Source organism: Chanodichthys erythropterus, chromosome 21 (genome assembly GCF_024489055.1).
Source record: "Chanodichthys erythropterus isolate Z2021 chromosome 21, ASM2448905v1, whole genome shotgun sequence".
NCBI classification, from domain to species: Eukaryota; Metazoa; Chordata; class Actinopteri; order Cypriniformes; family Xenocyprididae; genus Chanodichthys; species Chanodichthys erythropterus.
The window spans coordinates 5977625-6004345 of NC_090241.1; the positions used below are offsets into that span (position 1 = coordinate 5977625).

The 26721-nt window shown below is 35.4% G+C and overlaps 1 protein-coding gene across 1 annotated transcript; it reads left to right on the forward strand.

The window, feature by feature from the left end:
- Positions 1-3461: 3461 nt before the first annotated feature.
- On the forward strand, positions 3462-26406 carry cyp27a2 (cytochrome P450 family 27 subfamily A member 2). The gene is made up of 9 exons (XM_067374857.1): positions 3462-3839; positions 9636-9826; positions 10918-11117; positions 11215-11412; positions 13938-14101; positions 16711-16877; positions 21330-21411; positions 21523-21729; positions 24620-26406. Exons 1-9 carry the CDS (start codon positions 3597-3599, stop codon positions 24734-24736), a joined length of 1569 nt encoding a protein of 522 aa, XP_067230958.1. The 5' UTR covers positions 3462-3596; the 3' UTR covers positions 24737-26406.
- Positions 26407-26721: the final 315 nt, after the last annotated feature.

Here is a 26721-nt window from a genome sequence, read left to right on the forward strand (position 1 = left end):
TATGACCACTGATGGGTGAAGCTAATAACTGATCTCTTCATCACAGCATCTGTTAGTGGGTGGGATATATTAGGCAGCAAGTGAGCATTGTGTCCTCAAATTTGATGTGTTAGAAACAGGAAAAATGGCCAAGCGTAAGGATTTGAGTGAGTTTGACAAGGGCCAAATTGTGATGACTGGGTCAGAACATCTCCAAAACTGCAGTTCTTGTGGGGTGTTCCTGGTCAGTATTTATCAAAAGTGGTCCAAGGAAGGAACTGGTGAACCGGCGACAGGGTCAAGGGCGGCCAAGGCTCACTGATGTACTTGGGGAGTGAAGGCTGGCCCGTGTAGTCCGATCCAACAGACGAGCTACTGTAGCTCAAATTGCTCAAGAAGTTAATGCTGGTTCTGATAGAAAGGTGTCAGAATACACAGTGCATCATAGTTTGTTGCGTATGGAGCTGCATAGTCGCAGACCAGTCAGGGTGCCCATGCTGACCCGTCCACTGCCGAAAGCGCCAACAGTGGACACGTGAGCATCAGAACTGGACCACGGAGCAATGGAAGAAGGTGACCTGTTCTGATGAATCAAGTTTTCTTTTACATCACGTGGATGGCCGGGTGCGTGCACGTCGCTTACCTGGGAAACACATGACATCAGGATGCACTATGCTATGGGAAGGCTAGCTAGCAGAGGCAGTGTGACACTTTGGGCAATGTTCTGCTGGGAAACCTACCTAAGCATTGTTGCAGACCATGTAGGCTACACCAGGGATGGACAACTCCGGTCCTGGAGGGCCAGTGTCCTGCAGAGTTTACTCACTTGCCTATAACTTTCTACTAATCCTAAAGCTGGTTCAGGTGTGTTTGATTAGTGTTGGAGCTAAACTCTGCTGGACACTGGCCCTCCAGGACCGGAGTTGTCCATCCCTGATGTACACTGTTTCATGGAAACATTCCCTGGTGTCTCTGGCCTCTTTCAGCAGGATAATGTGTCCTGCCACAAAGCAAAAATGGTTCAGAAATGGTTTGAGGAGCACAACAAGTTTGAGGTGTTGACTTGGCCTCCAAATTCTCCAGATCTCAATCCAATTGAGCATCTGTGGGATGTGCTGAACAAAAAAGCAGCAAAAACAAACAAACAAAAAAAGGAGCAAAGAGGACACTGACAACACGTCGACAGACAAGACGGAGCAGGTTACTTATGATCAGTGGCTTAACTTTGCTTTAAAAAGTGGGTGGGACAGGAATGTGTATGGGGGGGGGGGTTGTATTATTACAATAATAATAATAATAATATGATATTAAAATTAATATGATAGTTTCTTCCTTACATCTGCTATAGTACAATATGTCGTCAGTCTCGATAGTTAATAAATACGAGGATCCGCTCTTGCTAATCGAATGTCCTGATGGACGAATGGCAGTATTTTCGTTTAGCGTGCAAGAGGTTCTGGGTTCTAATCCAACCATGAATGATTTTTTTTTTCTTCTCATTAAAACCAAAGATGTTCATCAGTGAATGTATATCAAGAGCAATGACACGTTTATGTGTATTTTGTTTTGTGATTTCGACGTAACGAATAGAGAGTCTCTGCAACTCTCTATTCATAGATTGAAGCGCTCGTCCGTGTGAAGACTGCGCAATGTGAACGAGCACCAAGAGAACAATGTTGCGCCTCGGATAACAGCGACAACGAGCACTCAACATGATTTTAAAAACAACACATCCCAGCGCCACATCGCCTATAATTAACACAAATTGATAATCAACTAGAGGTGTTTATTTTGTATTAGATATCCGCGAGATGTTTCAAAAAGTGGTGGGGACAATATCGACCCTTTCAAAAAGTGGTGGGGACATGTCCCACCCGCAAATTACGCCTATGCTTATGATATTAAACAGTCCCAGGTTAACTGTGTCGTTTTTTAAGAAATTCAAACAATAAAAACCGTTTTGTGGCTCTTTAATGTGTCGTGACAGATTGCTGTAGCGTCTCGGCTCAAGAGGCTCGTAAACCGATCATCTCTTCCTACTAGTCCATTTATAGCATCAAATAAACATGAATGAACATGAGAATGAATGTTTCAAACGCGGAAAGATGTCAATATACACAATTTTCCAAGTTTAAAGGTGCGTTCACGTGGCCTCGTAATTCCTGTAGTTACGAGATTCTAGCTTGTAAAAAGCGTTCACGTCCTCGTAGAGCTCGTAATTACAGCTTGTAAGCTGGGAGTTTTCTAAAAGCTCCCAGATATACCACGTGGCCGCGCTGTACCACCTGACAGCTGTAGATTCATTTAGGCGTTGACAGTGCTGCCATGGGAACGCATAATTCCCAGTACAAGGACCAAAAGGACGTGAACAGCTCCGAATATAACGTCACGTGTTGTCATTTCAAGATTCCGGTAAATACGAGGTGACGTGAACGCAGCTTAACTCCACCGAGGTTAATCTTCTAACTCCTGACTGCTTTGTCGGACAAAATGACGGATTCTGCGTTCTGATTGGTTAGATCGTTTGTCAATCAAACTCACGGCAAAGGGTCAATTAGGTCTTTCTTTTCTCATCCATCTCTCTAATAGTGGAAGCCTGCCAAATGATCGTAAACCTTTTATCGCAGGCAAGATGCAACATTTTCCAAGAACAACTGGCTCCTTCCTAGAGGGAAGCCTCACCATGATATCATTCACAGCCACCTGTGGTGTCCTGAAAATACCCCTAACTTGGGTCACATGACTTTCTCCTGACCTTGTGACAGTTCTTACAGTAATGTAATGGTGTATAATGCAATTCAAACCATTTCTACAATGGTTTTCTTGTGATTTATAAAAACATACCAACATCTCCTGCTAACATCTTTGTGTCAGATACCACAGCACACCTTCAGGGGTCTAGAGGTGTCCACGCCTCGACAGGTCAGGGCTGTTTTGGCAGCAAAACCGGGACTAACCCATTATTAGGAAGGTGGTCATAATGTTATGCCTGATTGGTGTATTTTAAAATGTATTTTATTCCTGTGATACAAAGCTGAATTTTCAGAAGATATCACTCCAGTCTTCAGTGTCAAATGATCCTTCAGAAAATCATTCTGATATGCTGATTTGCTGCTCAACATGAAAACATAGGCTACTGCTTAATATTTTTTTTGTAAAAGCCTTGATGCATTCTTTCAGGATTCTTTGATGAATATAACGTTTTGTAACACTACAAATGTCTTTGCTGTCACTTTTGACCACATTAATACGTCCTTGATGAATAAAAGTATTAATTTCTTTAAAAAAAAAACTTAAATAACTGTAAACAGCAACAAAATACCGTTCAAAAGTACCTCAAAACACCTTACCTCAAACATTCATGCCTGCAGGTGTTTCCCTTCATGATAGTTACATTGTATCACTCTGGGCGTGTGATCCGGGGCTCTGTCTTAACCGAGTGAACTACCAACCTACCTGGATAACGCGCCTATACCTATGCAGCGCTGCAAGATGTCGCTTTGATAGGCAGCTCACTAGCTTTTGAGCCACAGCCGAAAATCCCGCCCTGTGTTTGACATATATGCTTGTATGCGTTCGTTCACATTTTCAGATCCCCTTCGCGACACACGCCAGTCATGTTGTCTTCTGCTCTAGTAAAAGCGGATCGTATCGCAGCTCATGTTAGCAGAAAATACGCGCCATTTCAGGAATTATTCGCTCGAACCCTGAAGTCTCAAACAGGCGATGTGGACCTGCAGAGCGCAACAGCGGTGACTGGAAAATACAAAACCATAGATGATCTACCCGGACCCAGTCTGGCCACAACTGCGTACTGGCTCTTCGTTAAAGGATACGCGGATAAAAGTCATGCAATGCAGGTAAAACACATTTTTTTCCTTTCTTTTTTTTTAAATGCAACTTTAAAAAAAAAAAAAAAGGCAAGTAACTGCTCTCAAACAGCTGTTTAATGTAAACAAATGTTTTTGGGGGGTGTTTTTAAGATGTAAACAGTTATTAATAGATGTTCATTCAGTTATACAAAAATGAATATATATGAAACTATATAAAGCAAAATGTAAAGACATTGATAACCATTAGTGCAGGTTAGGAACTACATTTTTAATTAGGCTATATTGAGGAGTCATTAACAAGCAATGCTTGGCAGTCCTGTCCACACGATGAACATTTCTTAGTTTATTCGCTTATATGAATTATGTGGACGTGTATTGTTATATAGGCTACATGTTTTGACTTTAGAGACTAAGGAAATCCTCTCAGCTGAGATCCGGTACGAGAAGACATTATGGAAAGCCCTTTTAACATATATTCCTTAAAACAAACGGTAACACTTTAGTTTAGAGTCCAATTTTCACTATTAACTAGTTGCTTATTAGCATGTATATTACTAGGATATTGGCTGATTATTAGTACCTATAAAGCACATATTAATGCCTTTTTCTGCATGACCATATTCTACATCCCTTAACCCAATAAACCTGACAACTACTTACTAATAAGCAGTAAAAGTTGTAGTTAATAGTTAATAGTGAGAATTGGACCCTAATCTAAAGTGTGACCACATCTAAATTGATGTCACTAGAAGGCTATTTATATTTTGCCACTTGTAAGTAATCTCAGGGGCGTAGTTTGTGGGGAGATAACCCCCCAATATTCAAAGCCATCAGTTACAACCCCCCCAGTACAATACAACCATACCAACATTCAACCCCCCCCAAAGTTGAAACCAAATCTACACCCTTGAGTAATCTAAAAGTGAGTAGTTACGCTTCCAGTTTCACTAGTAACTATTTATTAGATACTAGTTATTCCAACAGTCCTACTTAATTTCATGGGCTTCTGTGCTTTAAATATCACCTATTAACATTGCTGGGTAGTACCTGATTAGTAATCTGGATTACATTAATGACATTTCAAAAATTAAGTACTTGTAATTAGATTGTATTACGTTTTAAAATATTTGTTATCAGGGGTGCATTTCCTGAAAGCATCATTAGCCAACTATGGTCCCATTGAACTCAATAGGTAATGACGGAACATACGACCGTTCTCTTTGGGAAACGCATCCCAGACTAGTTACTTTTTTTTAGTAACACAAATACTTAATATTTACAAAATGTCAGCAAATTAGTCAGAATTCATTGATTCTTCCTAATTCTTCATTTTTATCTTTTAAATTTTGGAAAGTCTTCCAGTTATGTGGAACTGCACACAGACTGGCCACTAGTCAGGCAACTACAGTATAAGTACACAGAAAATTTAAAGGGCTGCAGCAGAGCATTATTTGAATATAAAATTTTTACAATTTAAATCATTAGCTTTTCATCAACCCCCCTGCAGTTCCTTCCCAAATGCCTAGTTTGGAAAACCCTCACATAATGTAATGTTATATGCACTTCAAGTTATTGATACAAAAAGTTTTTAATCAATTTGGAACAATTAGTTCATTAATTCATGACAAGTATGCAGTCTAGTTGTTGCTGGTACCTTTTCTAGTTTTGCTAGTAACTAATTATTATTTATTTCTTAATAAGTAACAATTCCATTAGTTACTAGTATTAATTCAGGTTGATATTAGATATTGTTAAATATTAATGACCGAGACATGCAAATTGTTACTATGTGTCACTACTAGTTTCAATTCCTTTTTATATTTTAAAATAGCTTTATTTATTTGTAATGACTAGTCAGATGGTAAATTAAAAAAAAAAGTTACTAATAAAAGCAAAATATATATAAAAAAAATAACTAAATGTTCTAATAAATTCTAACAAATGTTTGTTACTTTAGTCCAAGCAAAGCAATCCCTGTATATACTAGTAACAAATTGATTAGTTATACTGGTAGGTATAAAGGCATAAACAAAAGTACTTATTTTTTACTTACTGTAGTAAAATTGAATTAAATATAAGGCACTATTAAAATAGAGGCTAGTAGCAAAGAAATAAGTACTAGTATAGTCTGGATTATTTGCTAGAAATTTAAAAATGTAGTAGCAACATGAAATTAGTAGTTAGTTTTAAGCGATAAAGGTTAAAACAGCTTGCCAGAATTATGGCATTTTATAGGTCAGATGTCTGAGCACATTTAGCGGGGGTTGGCCTGTTGTCCTGTGGATTTTATTCCAAAGGTTGAAGGCTCTGGGCTGATTTGAGCTCTGAATTACCTTTGTGTCAAACTACAGCACACTCAAAGGTTCTGTAACTGTTGTTTTTCATATACCATGGCATGTATAAAATATTCCAACTACCAGATCAAATCTCAATGGTTTCTTAGAAACCACACTTATCTCTGTGTGTCAGCCTCTGTAAGCAGCAAAAATATTTGAGTGCGGCCCACAGGATTTGGCCAATCAGAAAACTGTTCAAAACATGGCTTTGTTTGTGGTGCTCAACATGCAAACCTCTGGTTTAATTAATCACGTTCAGTGCAAGTATACCTGTTTTTTGCAAATTCCATTTGGTACTTTTAGTGATGTGGAAATCAGCTTTAAAGGGATGGTTCACCCAAAAATGAGAATTCTATCATTTACTCACCCTCATGTCATCTGAAACCCATAAGATATTTTTAATAAAACCTGAAACAAAACAAAACAAAAAAAAAAGCTTATCAGTATTTTACATTAATATTCAATACCACCTCTTTTCTTAGTCTTCTATTAACACTTTTCCAACTCCACCATGTTTAAGAGGTATCTAAAAGGTCCACAAACTCTATCAAAAACTGTATATTTGTCCCTTGTCCATTGACATATTTGTTAAAATTTCTTGGTGCACAAATACTTTTCCAATTGATACCAGTTGATCTCCTTAGTATATAAACGAAATAGAGAAAGTCATGGTGACAGAGGGTTAACATCAAGTATCTTCTCTATCATTTCTTTCACCTTTTCAAAATTTCTTGACTTCTTCTTGGCTCTTCCATATGCAGTGATATAATGTACCTTTAAACTGCATCTTAAGCAAGTGTCAGGGACATTTTCGTTACAACTGAAGTTATAAATCCGCATCAACCACTTATATTGTAGCCGTTTCAGACGTGTCTTCATTGTTTGTGATTGAGCTTCTTTACATGCTTCCATCCAGTCCTCCATCTGAGTATCCTCATTATGTTCCAATCTTCAAGATTCCAGTTTATAGGTTGAAGAGTCCTTTGATCCTGACACCGGCATATTGTTTAATGATGAAATTAAACCTTAACTAGAACAATTTCTTTTCATTTCTTTTTCTAAGTTAGACAATGTTGGCATATCCAGAGAACTATTTTGTGATTTGTGAAATTTCTTATTTGTAAATATTGTATGTATTGACTTTTTCCTCAAATGAGTATTGTTAAGATATAGATCTGCTATCTTTCGGATTCCCTTGTCAGCCCAAATCTTGAAGACTGCGTCCAACCTGCCAGGTTTAAACTTTGCATTGCCCCAAATGGGACTAAAACAAGATAAAGGAGACACTTAAATATTTTTTTTTATACCATACGGCAATCATATTTATAACTATAGGGATAGAATTCTTTTTCTTTAAATTCGGATGAATATAAACATAAATTTCAAGGCAGGTCCAGTTTGATAGCAGAAGATTCTATATCCACCCAAAGTGGGCAGTCCTGAGATAAAACAAAAAAAAAAAAAGCATAATAGCTCTAAGTTGAACAGCCCAATAATACCAATGAATGTTAGGACACTGTAGACCACCTCTCTCATATGGCAAGTACAAAAGTGTCAGGTGGAGTCTGGAACAACTGTTTTTCCAATTGAATTTGATAAATATATTTTTTAAGTCTTGGAAAAAGAGGTTTAGGGGGAGGCAGGGGAATGTTCTGTAATAAATTAAAACATTTTGGTAGAACATTCATTTTGAAGATATTTATTTTGCTAATGTTCCAAAAGTTATCAGAACCGAATGTTCTTAATAGTTTGTAACTAATAACAGATGTTTGAATGTTCCACTTGAAAAATGTATAGCCGATTGCAGTTTTAAGAATTTAGTGCAGTTTTAGTCGCTTTGGCTAAATTCTCGAATGAGAAAACAGTAAGTTCTTTGAACAGTTAGTTTCTTGTTCTTAGCACATTTGGATTTCTTACTGATTTAAGTAATTTTCATGTGTTTTGGCACATGTGTGCAAAAGAGTAAGTACAATTTGCACAACATCCAAACTCTTTACAACTTCTAAACATTCATTGTGCGAGCCTCATGCAAAATGATCCATTCAGTTATCAAAATCTGTCAGACATGCATGTATATTTCATAAATACCTTTGACATGGAATATTTGAAATGTCTGCTGAATTGGCAAATGGCCTGCCAGCCATTGTAATGAAATAGCAATCTTACCAATCAGCCATTCAAGTCGGCTAAATGGAGTTTGCCCAACACAATCCCTACCATTTTTTCGTCTACTACATCCCTAAACAGCAACAGCAATTTATTTTTGTACACAGTTGCTTGTTGTGAAAGAGCAATAGGAAGATATGTAAGAAAGTGTGGTGTTAGGGGAAGACATACTGTAATAGAGTATGTAAAAATGAACAAGCAACTGTAATTTTCAGTTTACATGAAACGCATTTCTACAAAAATAAATGTGCGGTCTAAATAAAAATGTTTGGTCCCACTTTATATTAGGACTTTAACTACTTTGTACCAACATTTACTGTAAATGAATCATGTACAATGCATTTATTGTGTACATATGTGTTTTTACATTGTACTTGCACAAGATACAAAATACAGCTGTAATTACTCTGTTGAGCCTTCTGTAACCTTAAACCTACCCATGTCACCAAACCTGTCACTAACCTTATCCGTATCTACTTCAATAGCAGCACAAGTGTTTTGCAATACAATTTGATTACAATAAGTACACTGTTCTTATTTTTTTAATGTAAGTACTTCCTAGTCGATAAGGAAACCTAATGTCTCCTGACCAAATGACCATTTTCTTTTTGTGTACTGCAGTATTGACTTGTCCTAGAAAATGTTTACTTACTGCTGGAATCTGTAACTAAAAAGCTCAGTGTGAGACACAAGAGCATTCACCTAGACAAAATTGACATTCTTGTATAGTGTAGAAAACACATGCAAATTGTATATAACAAATTTTTCCATAGTGAAAAAAAATCAAAACATTAGACCAGTAATTTTGCAGACATGCAAACTGAGTTCCTGCAAACAGTTGTGACAACTGCACTTACAGTTTAGAGAATGTTAAGACTGATTCAAAAAATGTGCCAAAGCAATTGAGAGAAACTGTAATTTGCACAATTTTTCCAGTTCTATAAATCACAGTTTTAAAATTAGCTCATATATCAGGTTTTTCAAGACTGCAAGAACCCTTGTTCTTCAAAGAAAACAACTGAAAATAAGAAATATTATTATATAATTTCATTTTTGTGTGTATTTTAATGCTTGTTTTGTCTTATCATTTTAAGTCACCTTGAAGCCCTCTTGGGCATTTGCTAAGGCCTTCTAGTTGAGAACCACTGCATTAAATGAAAATGGGTATTAAACATTTTACAAATTGACTCACCCCGTACAGTATTTAACCTTAGGTTACTTCAGGGGGATTGTCCCTGTATTATCTTTAGCTAAATGGCTGTATGATAAATAATTGACGATATACACACATAATGATTCCACCCCCCCATCTATTATGCAGGTGGAGCATAAGCGCCTGTATGGTCCGATCTGGCGCTCACGCTTTGGGCCGTTTGATGTGGTAAATGTGGCGACGGCAGATCTGATTGCACAAGTGAGCCGACAGGAGGGCCGGTACCCAGTCCGGACGGATCTGCCTCACTGGAAAGAATACAGAGACATGAGAGGACAAGCATACGGAATTCATGTAGAGTAAGCACTTCTCCCTTTCATACACAGTCTTTCTCTAGACTTTCTTCGGTCCCACTTTATATTAAGTGGCCTTAACTACTATGTACTTACATCGAAAAATAAGTACAATGTATTTATTGGGTTCATATTGAATTGCAAAACACTTTTTCCTGCTATAGAGGTGGGATACAGGTAAGGTTAGGGAAAGCTTTGGTGGTATGGGTAGGTTTAAGGGTGGGTTAAGGTGTAAGGGATGGGTTAACAGTGTAATTATAAATGTAATTACAGAAATTAATTACAGATGTAATTACATGCAGGTGTTTTTAAAATTTAAGTACAATGTAAAAACATGTATGTACACAATAAGTGCATTGTATCGAATGATTAATTTAAATGTACGTACATAGTAGTTAAGGCCACTTAATATAAAGAGTCTTTCGTTCATGGAACACAGGAGGAGAATGGAGCTTTCAAGCTTAAAAAGTATGATAAAAGTGGTCCATTATGCACCACATCCTCCAAACGATACAATACCTCTGTCTCTGTGTGCCAAATAGTACAAAATGTAAGTTATTATTCACTGATAATCTTAAATTCGACACATTAAGGAGCAAGGACACATTAAATTGATCAAAAGTGACATTTAAGTTATGTTGCAAAATAATTTTATTTCAAATAAATGCTGTACTTTCTATTAATCAAAGAATCCTTTAAAAAATCACAATCAGTATCACAGTTTCCTCAAAAATATTAAAAAGCACAGTTGTTTTCAACACTGATAATAATAAGAAATGTTTCTTGAGCAGCAAATCAACATATTAGAATGATTTCTGAAAGGATCATGTGACACTGAACATGCTGAAAATTCAGCTTTGCGGTCACGAGGATGAATTACATTTTAAAATATATTTAAATAGAAAACAGTTCTTTTAAATTGTAATAACATTTCACAGTATAACATTTTTTTACTGTATTTTTGATCAAATAAAGCAGCTTTTGTGAGACCTCTTTCAAAAACACTTTAGAAATCATACCGACCCCTAACTTTTGAATGGTTGTGTATTCCTTCAATGCCTATAATTGATACAAACTTTTTTTCCCACATATTTCAGCACAGGTCCTGAGTGGTATCGCATTCGTAGTGCTCTGAACCCAAAGATGCTTATACTAAAGGAAGTATCAGCATATGCACCCATCATTCACGAGGTTGTGTCCGATCTCCTACAGCGCGTGGAACTCCTGCGTCTGCGCAGTCAAGACCAGGTCACGGTCAATGACCTCGCCTCGGAGCTCTACAAATTTGGCTTTGAGGGTGTGTATGGTTGTAGGAGGGTTACAATGTCCTGGGGCTATTCACAGTGACATGTGAACAAACAGCAGTATGGCGTTTTGTTTTTCTCACTATTCAGGAATATCCTCTATCCTGTTCGAGACACGGTTAGGCTGTTTACAAGAGGAAATTCCCACAGAAACCCTGCGGTTCATATCTGCCGTTAATGACATGTTGGCACTCTCGGAGACGGTTCTTTTTTTCCCTCGCTGGACTCGTCACATCTTCCCGTTCTGGAAACGCTTTGTCCAGGCTTGGGATGACTTGTATGACGTAGGTATGCTAAAGATCAATGTCTGCATTAGGGATGCACAATATACAGTGGATATAAAAAGTCTACACACCCCTATGTAAAAAAAAAAAAAAAATGAAACAAAGATGAATCATATCAGAACTTTTGCACATAATTACAACCCAAAAAAAGTTCTGAAATAATTTATCTTTGTTTAAATTTTTTTACATCATAAAATCCAGCTGTATTTAACAGGGATGTGTAGATGTGCTCATGTTTTTAGCCCAATGTATATAATGTGTTTGTGTGTACAGACATGTGAAAAAGAAAGGACTCCCTATTGAATAGGGTTTTATGTATCAGGACATATAAAAAAAAATCATCTGGTCCTTGGCAGGTCTTAAAATTAAGCACATACAACCTCATGACATATTACACTGTGTCATTATTTACTGAACAAAAACTAGGCCAATGGAAAAGCCGTGTGTGACAAACTAAGGTACACCCTTACTGCTTCCATAGAAATTAAGGGTAAGTAGCAGTCAGGCCCTGCTTATCACATGCCTTTGATTAATTGATCATCAGCAAGTGTGATCACCTCTATAAAAGCAGAAGTTTTGTTAGTTCACTAGTCTGGAGCATTCAGGTGTGTGTTAAAGGATTAGTTCACTTTCAAATGAAAATTTCCTGATAATTTACTCACCCTAATAGAGAAGAAGAAGAAGAGCTAGTTCAAGATGAGCATTTATGGTTAAAATTTATAAAATGTGATGGTTTCTCTAGATAAGACCCGTATTTCTCGTCTGGGATCACATAGAATGCTTTGAAGCTGCACTGTAACTGTAATTTTGACCTTCAACCGTTTGGAGGCCACTGAAGTCCACTATATGGAGAAAAATCTTGGAATGCTTTCATCAAAAATCTTAATTTCTTTTCCACTGAAGACAGAAGGACATGGACATCTTGGATGACATGGGGAAATGTGATAAACAGTAAATTATCAGGAAATTATCAGGAAATTTGAATTTGAAAATGAACTAATCCTTTAACAGTGCCAAGGAGGAAAGACATCAGCAATGATAGATGAGCAGTTGTTGCTGCCAGCAATCTGGGAAGGGTTATACGGCCATTTCCAAACAATTTAAAGTCCATCATTCTACAGTAAGGAAGATCATTCACAAGTGGAAAACATTCAAGACAGCTGCCAATCTTTCTAGGAGTGGACTTCCCAGCAAATTCATCCCAAGGTCAGACCACGTAATACTCAGAGAAATCACAAAACACCCAAGAACTACATCTACAGGCCTCAGTTAACATGTTAAATGTTAAAGGGTTAGTTGACCCAAAAATGAAAATTACGGCATTTATTACTCACCCTCATGTCGTTCCAAACCCTTAAGACCTTTGTTCTTCTTTGGAACATAAGACATTTTTGATGAAATCCAATGACTCAGTGAGGACTCCATTGCCAGCAATAACACTCCCTTTTCCAATGCCCAGAAAGCTAATAAAACTTTTTTAAAACAGTTAATGTGACTACAGTGGTTCAACCTTTAAATTATAAAGTGACAAGACTTTTTGTGTGACAGAAATAACAAAATAGCAACTTTATTCAACAATGTCTAGTGATGGGTGATTTCAAAACACTGCTTCGTGAAGCTTCGAAGCTTTACGAATCTTTTGTTTCGAATCAGTGGTTCAGAGCGCCAAAATCACATGATTTCAGTAAACGAGGCTTCATTACATCATAAGTGTTTTGAAACTTCAATAGTTCACGTGACTTTGGCAGTTTGATACACGCTCCGAACCACTGATTCGAAACAAAAGATTCGCAAAGCTTCGAAGCTTCATGAAGCAGTGTTTCGAAATCGCCCATCACTAGATATTCTAAAATAAAGTCATTATTTTGTTATTTTTGGCACACAAAATGTATTCTCGTTGCTTTATAATATTAAAATTTAACCACTGTAGTCACATGAATGGTCTACAACAAATCCAATCAGAATGTCTGAAACAGAAAAGATTCAGGGTGTTGCAATGGCCCAGTCAAGTCCAGACCTCAACCCAACTGAAATTCTATAGCCGGGCCTTCAGAGAGATGTAGATAAACAAATGCCTGCAAACTTCAATGAACTGAAGCAACAGTGTAAAGAAGAGCGGGCCAAAATCCACAACGATGCGAGAGACTAATACTGTCATACAGAAAACAATTCCTTCAACTGATTGCTGCTAAAAGATTCTCTTCTCTTTGCTAAAGTCCAGATGTTTATTATTATTTTTTTTTTATATGTAAAACCATAAAATTCTAAAGGGTGTCCTTTCTTTTTCACATGACTGTATACACACACATAAATATATATATATATATATATATATATATATATATATATATATATATATATATATATATATATATATATATATATATATATATATATATATATATATATAATCTGTGCACCCATAGTCTACGTGTCTGATATGGTGGAGCTGCTGGATATAAACCAGATTCTGAAACAACAGCTTAACTGATTTCCCTTTCTGTCTATGTCTTTTGTACTTTTGTCCAGCCCGACATCTGATTGATAAGAAGGTGAAGCAGATACATGATCAGGTTGAGCGTGGAGAGGAAGTGGAGGGCATGTATCTCACCTACCTGTTGTCCAGCAATAAACTCAGCTTAGGAGAGGTGTACATCAGCCTCACCGAACTTCTGCTGGGAGGCGTGGATACAGTAAGAACACGTTTATTTTCATCTGGAACCAGTCAGAGAGGAAGTAGATTAAACAATGTGAATAGCTATTAGTCCTGCACCACTGGTTCAGTTGTTATAAGTGGGTGTTTTCCTTGTGTACCTGCTGAAAACAAGAGAGAAATGAAGTTACTGTTAAAGGAAGGAGCAAGAGACAAACACGCAGGCACAAACTCATATGAAACTATTTATTAACGATACCAGAATTTTAATATTGGTGCATCCGGTGATACTTCCCTTGTGAAAAAGTAGTACGCTTTAGCACACTTTACTAAAAAGGGTGCTTATTATAGAAATAATTTACTTTAGGAAAATATACTTTTGCAAACTGAATATAATGTTTTCAGGCACTTAAAATAAAATGTATTATAGTTTAAATGTGTATGCAATTAGCTGAACTTTAGTGTTTTTGAAAGACAACAGAAATAATTGTGAGATGACATATAAATATGTACTTAACATCTTTATATTTCATTTCACAATTATTTCTGTTGTCTTTGAAATATGATTAAAGTGCTGTATATGCAGAAAAGCATTTATGGTGGACTAAAATATATTTTAATGTAATTTATCGTGAAACTTATGTATGTCATACATTTACATATATTTGTAATTACACATTTGTCATGATGAAGTAGCAATTTAGTACATTTAAAATATATTAACTCTGATATATTATATTAAAATATATTAACTGTTATTATATGATTGGTTGAGCCGCATTTGAAGCTGTTGTAAAATTACCCAAACAGCTGACCCATTTAAGTATTGCTGCACCACTGAATGTTGCTGCGTCCGTCTTAGCAACCACTCTTAGCATCGTAAAAATGTGTTTGTTCAATGAAGCTTACTGCGTTATGTAGAAGATTATTGTGAGAGAGATATTGAGTGACCGAGTGTATTACCTGCACTCAAATTTAGCATTTTCCTTTTCTGTTCATAATAAAAAATCCGTTTGAATATCCGCTGCGATCTTGTCCTTTTAACATTTAATGGGTTTTTCCGTGCCCTGCTGACAGTGGCGGCTAGTCAAAGCATTTGCGTCTTGTTCCACGTTCACAACAAGTTTCAATATAAAAGTCTTTGCGGCCGAGTGACTCGCTCATGAAGACAATCTTTGCCGCCATCTAATGGCGTAATAAATGTAACTTCCGTTCACGGTCAGGGACTATTTTTACAGCGGAAGGAAGCCTTTTAATGATTTTACTTAATGAAAGTTGCATTGATACATATTTTTTGGCTTTAATATTTGTATTGTGTGGTAACTGTTTAATAAAAGCAATAAGCCCCATGAAACCGTGGTTTACAGTGAATTTAGAACAGCTAAGGGTGTTTTATTCACTCCGCTCTGCTCCACACCGCCCCTTAGCTGTTATAGATTCACTGTAGACCACGGCTTCATGCGACTTACTGCTTTAATAAAGTATGTGTTAGTATGTTAGTCAACACATGAAAATAAGTGTACTTCTTTAAAGTGTGACAAGACTTTTAAAACAATAATTTAAAATGTACTTTAAAGCAAAACATTGAATTTGACATTATTACAAAGTGCACTTTTTAAAACTTGTATTTAAGTGTGTTAAGAAAATGTACTCTCTTCAAGTACACTTAAGTGGCCTTTTATATAATTAAAATGATATTTTCTGCATCTGCAAGTACAGTTATTAAAAATATACAGTTAAGATTTGAAGTACACTACAAGAGTACAATAAGGTGGTTTGTCTGAGTAACTAGTCGTTCTTCAAGAAGACTTGAATGATTAGGGTCCACCAGACTCAGATTTCTAAGTGGTGTTCAAGCATTTGCAAACATGAACTTCACATGTATGACCCATCTTTGTAATTACTTTTAATCAGTTGGGGTCAAGGTGAGTTTACACTGGTGTCCTTGCTGAGTAACCACAGGTGTATTTCATCACTTTAACCATGAACATGCTCCACTAATGTTTTACAACCAGAATGTGTTGACCTTCTTGCCCATCCCTAACTGATATAGTAATGACCTTGAACATGTACTATGTTTACAATCTCTGTCAAAGTCTGTCATGGTCTGTCAAGGCCACTGTTGATCACATTTCCAGAGACGCATTCTTAACCCATTTCAGCGACACACAGCTGAGGATTTAGGGTACGTTTACACAGCACCGATGTACTTAAAAACGATTTTGCGTTGTCAAAATGATCCCCATTCACATGGATTCGTGAAAATGATTAAAAATGCTGTATTCTGCTGCCAGACCAGTAGTTGGCGATGTCGCTTTGTAAAGTAACACTATGCGCCTATAGACCGTTTTCACAAATTCGCATTTTTGGAGTTTACATGTAGACTATAATGGTATTGCTTTTTCAAAAACTTGTACTTTGGAAACCCCTTTTCAAAAGTTTGCATTTTCAGGCCCCAAAAATGCAATTGTGTCAATAAACAGCCAAAGTGTCTAAAAAGTTTTTGGTTGAGTAAATGGCTCCTTAAAGATGGCACTCTAACCCCGCCCCCTCACCCCTCTGGGCATAATTAACTTAGCCAATCAGATCTATGAATGCATTATTTGATAAGATATTTGACAGTCTTTCTTGTTTCTTTGTCCTTGACAGACGTCTAACACGCTATCATGGACCTTGTACCACCTTGCACGTGATGCAGAGGCACAGAACCGCCTCTATAATGAGATCACATCTGTGTGTCCAAATAAAGAGCAGCCGAACACAGAACACCTGACCAGGATGCCCTACATGAAGGCTGTCATCAAAGAAACTCTCAGGTAGGGGAAATACCCCTTTTTGTAGGGAAAACAGTGCTAATTTATTGTCCATGCATCTCGAAAGAGGCCAGCTGTTTCATACATTCCTAGTTTATGCTGTGCACAGTAACCTTTGCTCAGCCCTTATTTAAACAGGCCAACTCACATCTATAATCTCCTCCATGGTGATTAAAATGCAGAGAGTTCTTCTGGAGAAACAATGAACTTAATCACATGAGCTTAATACCTGTGGAAATGAGTGTGGGTTAGCTTTAGTCAGTCTCCTATGTTACAGCGCTGAAAAACAGCCCTGCAGTTGGAAAGCAGAGCTGGAAAAAGAATAATGCCTGCTGTGATACAGGGAACATTTATCTTGGAAAGATGCCTTCTAGAGATAATTCTAGGGGAATTCTGGACTTTTTAGGTTTGTAGCTGGAGTTATAAGTTATAACAGTCTGTCTTGTTAAAAATAGATATAATCTATTTTATAAAGCTTATAGCCTATATATGATATCACAGTATTTAATTTAAAGATAATAAATAACAATTTGCAGATAAATTTATATTTATTTTACACACTATACAGCTCTGGAAAAAATTGAGACCACTCCAAGTTCAGAAATCAATGTTAAGTGGTCTCTTAATTTTTTCCAGAGCTGTATACAAAGTAGAAAAAAATGTAAAGACTTGATTAAATGATATATATGTTAGTGCATACTTGCTGAATGTCAATGTTATGTGTATGAAACCATCAAAATGAAACTCCCATTTCCAACAGTTGTGTCCATAAAGGACCCTTTTGGTTTAGATTTTCTGTGTTCTTAAAAAAGCAGAACTTGTCATAGTTGTGTAAACTTCTATAGTGGTGAACAGAAACCATAACAGATATCATTTTTGCATTCTCATTTACCCCAATAGCAAAAGAAAATAAAAACACAATAGCGTTTCTATGACTTTCCAAAAGAAGAAAAAAATATCGAGAGATTGATTGCATTGGTCAGAGGAGAAAGATTTCAAATTCTCTCAGCTGTTGTGTTAGAAACACTCATGCAGCAGTGTTAACTAGTCTTCTGTAATTTAATGCCAAGGTAATAAAACACAAAGTATAAGGTTATAGATTTGCATATTAAAAAAAGAAAAAAAAAGAAAATATAAAATCATTTTATTTTTAAAAAGTGTAAAAATATTTTTGATGAAATCTGATGGCTCAGTGAGTTCTGCATCGCCAGCAAGAACACTCCCTTTTTCAATGCCCAGAAAGCTGCTAAAACATATTTAAAGCAGTTCATGTGAGTACAGTGGTTCAACTTTAATATTATAAAGTGACGAGAATACTTTTTGTGCACCAAAAATAACAAAATAACGACTTTATTCCACAATATCTAGTGATGGGTGATTTCAAAACACTGCTTCATGAATCTTTGAAGCTTTATGAATCTTTTGTTTCGAATCAGTGGTTCGGAGCGTGTATCAAACTGCCAAACTCATGTAAACTATTGAAGTTTCAAAACAGCCTCATTTACTGAAATCATGTGATTTTGGCACTCTGAACCACTGATTCGAAACAAATGATTCGTAAAGATTCGAAGCTTCATGAAGCAGTGTTTTGAAATTGCCCATCACTAGATATTGTTGAATAAAGTCATTATTTTGTTATTTTTGGTGCACAAAAGTATTCTCGTCGCTTTATAATATTAAAGTTGAACCACTGTAGTCACATGAACTGTTTTAAATATGTTTTTAGTAGCTTTCTGGGCATTGAAAAAGGGAATGTCATTGCTGGCAATGCAGGCCTCACTGAGCCATCAGATTTCATCAAAAATATCTTAATTTGTGTTTCAAAGATGAACAAAGGTCTTAGGGGTGTGGAACGACATGAGGCTGAGTAATAAATGACAGAATTTTCATTTTTGGGTGAACTAACCCTTTGTTAAACTGTGGGACTGCATCATCCCAGAAATTAAAGGAAAATATTGGCCTATATATCAGTCAGCCACTATTGAGCTGTGGGTTTCCAGTGGAGTCCAGTTCAGTTGGTGCTGGCCTGTTTTTCTACAGAAGTCTCTGTTTAAACTCTGCTTCACATTGTGGTTGAGTGTGTCTGCCTTGAAATGTGCCACTAAAACTTTCCTGGTTGGACCAAAATATTCAGGGATCTTGTTAAAAATAAATTTAAGTTACAGGACACTCGGCTACAAATAAGTCCCCCTGTGGTGAAAAATCAATATGTGGTGTTTTTAATATGCTTTAAGACAAACCATGAGCAAATTCATTAATCAACACTGAGTGACAGATTCAAAAACGCAGTTTGAAATCGCTGGTGTTTGTGACGTCACAAACTACCTTTTAACCGATCACGTCAAAGTGCCAGTGAGCTTTAGCATATCATTAACTATGACCACTCAGAAGCAGGGGAGTCTCAAGAGAAGCCAGGTTATCCCAGTATATTTTTCTGTTGATATGAAAAATTGAGTAGATTTAGCTATATGGCGGGTTTAAAGGGATAGTTCACCCAAAAATGAAAATTTTATGTTTATCTGCTTACCCCCAGAGCATCCAAGATGTGACTTTTTTTCTTCAGTCGAACGCAAATTATGATTTTTAACTGCAACCGCTGCCGTCTGTCAGTCAAATAATAGCAGTTGATGGGAACTTCAACTATAACAGTAAATAAAACTTGCTTAGACAAATCAAAATTAAAACCTGCGGCTCGTGACGACACATTAATGTCCTAAGACACGAAACGATCGGTTTGTGCGAGAAACCGAACATTATTTATATAATTTTTACCTCTAATACACCACTATGTCCAACTTCGTTCGGCGTCCTGTTAGTGAGGTCAAAAAACGCGTTGATGACGGAAGTGATGTCTCGCCCATATACTTCAATGAGCGCGAGACATCACTTCCGTTGTCAGAGCGCGATCAGACCTCACTAGCCGGAAGCTGAACAAAGTTGGACATAGTGGTGTATTAGAGGTAAAAATTATATAAATACTGTTCGGTTTCTCGCACAAACCGATCGTTTCGTGTCTTAGGACATCAATGTGCCGTCACGAGCCGCAGGGTTTAATTTGGATTTGTCTATGGACGTTTTTTCGACTCTTATTGTTCAAGTTCCCAATCACTGCTATTATTTGACTGACAGACGGCAGCGGTTGCAGTTAAAAATCATAATTTGCGTTCGACTGAAGAAAAAAAGTCCTCTACATCTTGGATGCCCTGGGGGTAAGCAGATAAACATCAAATTTTCATTTTTGGGTGAACTATCCCTTTAAGTTGACCGAGTGGATCTCTGAGCTGGCACGAGCGAGTGGAGGTGGGGCTAATTGGCATATTCATTGATTCACATATATTAAATGATGCATGGGTGTAGAGTTAAATTCAAGCTATTTTAACACATGAAAAAAAAATTCACATGAAAAAAAATGTTCAAATATGTCATTTTGGTCAGTTTTATTTAAAGGTGCTCTAGAACTTTTTTTTTACAAGATGTAATATAAGTCTAAGGTGTCTCCTGAATGTGTCTGTGAAGTTTCAGCTCAAAATACCCCATAGATTTTTTTTAATTAATTTTTTTAACTGCCTATTTTGGGGCATAATTAGAAATGAACCGATTCAGGGTGTGTGGCCCTTTAAATCTGGTGCTCCGTGCCCCAAGAGCTCGCGCTTGCCTTAAACAACATAAAAAAAGTTCACACAGCTAATATAACCCTCAAAATGAATCTTTACAAAGTGTTCGTCATGCAGCATGACTAATCGTGTAAGTACATGAGTGAGTTTGAGTTTGAGGTTATGCTCCGTGGCTAACGGCTAATGCTACACTGTTGGAGAGATTTATAAAGAATGAAGTTGTGTTTATGAATTATACAGACTGCAAGTGTTTAATAATGAAAATAGCGACGGCTCTTGTCTCTGTTAATACAGTAAGAAACGATGATAACTTTAACCACATTTAACAGTACATTAGCAACATGCTAATGAAACATTTAGAAAGACAATTTACAAATATCACTAAAAATATCATGATATCATGGATCATGTCAGTTATTATTGCTCCATCTGCCATTTTTTGCTATTGTTCTTGCTTGCTTACCTAGTCTGATGATTCAGCTGTGCACAGATCCAGACGTTCTGCCCTTGTCTAATGCCTTTCATAATGTTGGGAACATGGGCTGGCATATGCAAATATTGGGGCCGTACATGTTAATGATCCCGACTGTTACGTAACAGTCGGTGTTATGTTGAGATTCGCCTGCTCTTCAGAGGTCTTTTAAACAAATGAGATTTATATAAGAAGGAGGAAACAATGGAGTTTGAGACTCACTGTATGTTTTTTCCAAGTACTGAACTCTTGTTATTTAACTATGCCGAGGTAAATTCATTTTTTGAATCTAGGGCACCTTTAAGGGATAAGATTATTGACTACAGGGGGACTTTAATTTTCTCATAATACGATGCTTTTTAATCATAGAATGTATCCTGTTGTCCCTGGTAATGGACGTCTGACTGTGGATTCGGAAGTAATTGTGGATAATTATTGGTTCCCTAAGAAGGTACGTACACAGCTCAAAATATTCTACCTCTCATTACATGTTTACATATAATTAAACATCTAATAGCCTAACTCCAGTCTTCATGTGTGTTCTCTCTCTTTCTCCTCACAGACACAGTTCCATCTCTGTCATTATGCTGTTAGTCACGATGAGAATAACTTCCCTGATCCGGAACATTTTGTTCCAGACCGTTGGTTGAGAGGCAGCCCGTCCCGCTCTCAGCATCACCCCTACAGTTCCGTCCCATTTGGGGTCGGTGTGCGGGCCTGTGTGGGGAAGAGGGTAGCAGAGCTGGAGATGTACTTTGCTCTGTGTAGAGTGAGTATGACGCTTTCACGCTATCTGCAGGTTCAATTTCACAAAATATTCTGTTCAGAACACTTGCTTTATGGGCCTGTGTATCGACAATATCTTCATTTTGATGAACCGAAATTGATCTTAAATTCCAAAAGTCTATGCTGTTTTCTGTTGATATGTAAACTAAAATGTACTAAACATTAGCATGTCTGCCATCCAATAATTGAGATAAGCTTTGTGCTTTCATATCAGTATTATCAAACTATAAATACCGTTTTGACACTCTTTAATGTAACGTGACATATCGCTGTGGTCAGACATCAATAAAAAAAAGCTTGCAAACAATGTGACATAATGTTACATTTACCTCAGGAAAGCCATTCAATGTCCAAAGCTTATTAATCAGCTAGAACAAAAAAAGAAAATGTTGCATTCACTGTCATTAAAAACAGTCATAGTTTAAATGTTTATATTTCAACAACAAATTGGAGTAGAAACATATGTTATTAAAGTTGATATAAAAACTGCCATATGTGCAATTTATATGTTTGTATTTGAATGCTGATTATTATATCTAAGTATAAATAGCAATTAAATTCGGACTCTTGTTTAATTTAACCTTTAATTTTATAGTAATGTACCAACTGACAGGGTTCCCTGTTTACAGCATTCATTGAGAGATTGTCTTCAAACACTTGGACATGTAACGCAATCAGGATTTAATTGATTCGCTTTAGCTTTCTTTGTTCTTTGCTATTTGATAGTCTGGAATTTACCAGTAAAAAGTTTGGACATGCCTGCTCATTCTTTATTATTACTATTTAACACAATAATATTATTAAGTAATGTTATCAAAAATATGAAATATCACAAATGAAAGTACTGGAATTATGTAGGAACATAAGAAAAAAGAAAGAAAGAGGTTTGTAATTCACATGTTGGCACAATTTAGATTTGTCTCCAAAACTTAAGCATAAACCTTTGGATCAAAACGTTTCTAATAGTGCTGTCAAATCAATTAATCATGATTAATTGCATCTAACATAAAAGTATATATATCTATATTTATAAAGTAAGTTATAGTAAGTTTTTTTTTTTTTTTTTTTTGGTTTTCTTTTTTTTTCTTTACCCAATGTGGGTATAATGTATAATACTGTACAATATATTCATCGCTCTGTGTACAATATTTTTATTTCTATGGCTCGAAATAAAGTAATCAATCAATCAATCAATCAATATAATATATGTGTGTACAGTCAAACCAAAAATTATTCAGACATTTTTTATATTTTTGATATATTTTTACTAGTGATTGCAGGACACTATAATTCATTTACATAAGTGAGGATAGCAAAATAAAGTAAATTGTGACATATTATATCCAAAAATTCTTCATACAGTGGACTACTAGTAAAACTGATAAAAATTTGGAACCAAAAATTATTCAGACACTTTGACCTGACCATGTTTTGCTTAAGTGTTATCTACGGAAGAGGATTAGGGCCAAGCAATAATAAAAAAAATAAAACCATCTCGAGATTAAAGTTGTTTAATTTCGAGAAAAAAGTCGAAATAAAATGTTGAGAATAAAGTAATTAAATTACGAGAAAAAAGACATTAAATTACAAGAACAAATTCGTTAAATTAAGAGAAAAATGTTGTTAAATTTTGAGAAAAAAGTCGAGATAAAATGTTGAGAATAAACATTAAATTTTGAGAAAAAAGTCGTTAAATTACGAATTTGTTCTCATAATTTAACGACTTTTTTCTCGTAATTTAACGAGTTTATTCTCATAATTTAATGAGTTTATTCTCAACATTTTATCTCAACCTTTTTTTTTTATTTAATGAGTTTTTTTCTTGTAATTTAACGACTTTATTTTCAACATTTTATTTAGACTTTTTTCTCGAAATTTAATGAGCTTTTTCTCGTAATTTAATGAGTTTATTCTCAACATTTTATCTCGACTTTTTTCTCGTAATTTAATGACTTTATTCTCAACATTTTATTTCAACTTTTTTCTCGAAATTCAACAAGTTTTTTTCTCGTAATTTTAATGACTTTATTCTCAAAATTTTATCTCGACTTTTTTCTCAAAATTTAACAACATTTTTCTCTTAATTTAATGAGTTTATTCTCAACATTTTTATCTCGACCTTTTTTTTATTTAACGAGTTTTTTTCTCGTAATTTAACTTCTTTATTCTCAACATTTTATTTCAACTCTTTTCTCGAAATTTAACGAGTTTTTTCTCGTAATTTAATGACTTTATTCTCAAAATTTTATCTCAACTTTTTTGTTCGAAATTTTTTCTTGTAATTTAAAAATTTTTTTTCTCGTAATTTAACAACTTTAATCTCGAGATGGTTTTATTTTTATTATTGCTTGGCCCTAATCCTCCTCCATAGTTATCTGACATAATTAAGATAATTTTTTTCTGACACAGTTTAACTCTGAGATCTTGTCATATTTTATTACCATTTTTGAAACTATAGTGAAGAAACTGTATTAATGAATGAAATGTTCAAGGTGTCTGAATAAATTTTGGTTTGTGTGTGTGTGTGTGTGTATATATATATATATATATATATATATATATATATATATATATATATATATATATATATATATATATATATATATATATGCATACCTACATACACTCACATACCTATACACAAACTTTTGTTAGATGAGATTAATTGTGATTTATCAATTTGACAACACCAGTTTTTAATTTTTTAAAATAAGATTTCTGTTTGTTTCATGATAAATAAATTGTCACTTGTGTCCAATTTTTTCACTGAATATCTCATTTGAAGTTCATGTTTAATCTTTAGTGGCCTCATACTACATTTAACTATCATTATCACTCACTCTCTCTCAACCCCTGACCCTTTTACTCCACAGCTGATGCAACATTATGAGGTCAGAACGGTGGAGGGGGCCTCATCGATACAGCCCAAAACCCGAACACTGCTCATCCCCTCCAAACCCATCAACCTGCAGTTCGTCCCTCGAGCCTGACACCAGCATCTCCTGTCAATCTCTTTTTCTAATCAGAATGAGTACTCCTAATTTAAATGATTTTGCCTTTAATGCAAAATTTATATATTTACAGCTGATGTGTTTGCATTGTCTGGTTCACATTGCTAAATAAGAATTTGCCAACAGAGCACTATCATGTGCACTGAATCTATTGTAAAATCACGAGCGCTCTTTAAGAGTCTGAAGGGGAAGCAAGGGAGAGACAGAAGGAAACAAAGACCTTCATTGTTTCTGTCTTTGCTGACCTTCTGTTCATATGCTGGTGGACACAAAGGATGGCTTCCTAACTCTGCTATGGAGAAAGAGTGTTCTTTAAAAACATGTTTTCCGACTGTATTATTTTTTTATTATGCTACCTTAGCTGTTTTTTATATTAATTTAACATCAATGTTATTGCATTTGTCCAAACCTTGATCAAAAAACATCCTTTGGAAATCTTCTACTCCCTTTGATATTTTTAATTACCAGACATAAAGTGAGTGGATTTACATGGCCTTTTGAGCCAGGCTGAAGGCAAAGGACAGAATTCACTAGAAATGTTAGTTTATGTAAATAAACCTGTTGCCAAATCTCGCATATCTCGCGCATATCTCGTCTCTCATCTGCTTTCATTCTTTCCTTCCAAAAATCATAGTTTTTTACACTGTATAAACCATTGTAGTAGACCCAGAAATTATAGTTAACTAAAACCATAAAAAACATTTTCATTACTTGAAACAAAAAAAATGATAACTGAAATAAAAATGTATTTAGCTATTTGCAAAGGCAATATTTCTTATTTTTATTTAGTTAAGCTTGATGTACTAAAATAACTAAAGCTAAACTGAAATAAAATTGAATAATAATATTAATAATACTATATATATACATATTTTAAAAAAAAACTTAAAAAATGACAAAAAATTAATAAAACTTTAACTGAAAGGAAAATGGAAAATATTAAAATAAAAACTAATTCAAGATAAGAAAGACTATAACAGTTTATCAGTTCTACTAATATAACACTGAATAAAGCAATTCTAGAGAGATAATTCTAGATTGATAAAGAGCAACTTTAGTGTGTCAGCTGCAGTGCAGTAATGCCTTTAGCACAGTAATTCTAGTCTAGCATGTGGTTCTGTTGCTCAAGAGTTCATGTCTGCGTTTGAAGCCACTTGGATGAGTGCAAAACTCTTGAGCAACAGAATGAAATTGTGATTCCTGTCACGTTGTACCTGTGGTACACTCAATTTTACATGTGCAAGCTTGTGTTTTAAAGGAAGTATTTCTACTTAAGTGTACTAGAATTTGCTCTGATTTTCAAGTTAAGGCACTTTAACATTTTATTTCCCTCCTGTTAATTTTGTTGTCATTGAAAAAGAAAAAAAAAGTAAATAATAAAGCCATTGCTCAGTGAGGCATTGAGGGTTAGCGTATCAACTCAGAGGTATTTTTTTATTTGATATTTTATTATTATTGTGTGTGATATTTTTTTAATTTCAAATTCACTCAGAAATATTACAGCAAATAAAAGCAAGTGATACATAATGTTTAGAGCATTTTTATATAATAATTTAAAAAAGCTTTTTCTGTACACTGTGTGCTGAAACACCGAAATAAATGGCTTATGTTAAACTTTACTTAGTCTTGACTCTTTAAAGATACTTTACATTCTTAAAGTGATAGTTCACCCAAAAGTGAAAATTCTATCATCATTTACTCACCCTCATGTTGTTCCAAACCTGTATGAATTTCTTCACAAAGGAAGATATTTTGAAGAATGTATTGAACTGAACAGTTCTGGGGCACCATTGACTTCCATGGTAGTTTTATTTTTCCTATTGTGGAAGTTAATGGTGCCCCAAAGCTGCCTGGTTACAAATATTCTTCAAAATATATTCCTTTGTGTACAGCAGAACAAAGAAATTTAAACAGGATTGGAACAACATGAGGGTGAGTAAATGATGACAGAATTGTCATTTTTG

Excerpts from the sequence above, each read along its gene's own strand:
- cyp27a2 (XM_067374857.1), top strand. The coding sequence starts at position 3,597 with ATGTTGTCTTCTGCTCTAGTAAAAGCGGATCGTATCGCAGCTCATGTT. Across the intron at positions 11,118-11,214 it reads CTACAAATTTGGCTTTGAGG|GAATATCCTCTATCCTGTTC; the intron begins GTGTGTATGGTT and ends CTCACTATTCAG. Across the intron at positions 14,102-16,710 it reads TGCTGGGAGGCGTGGATACA|ACGTCTAACACGCTATCATG; the intron begins GTAAGAACACGT and ends TGTCCTTGACAG.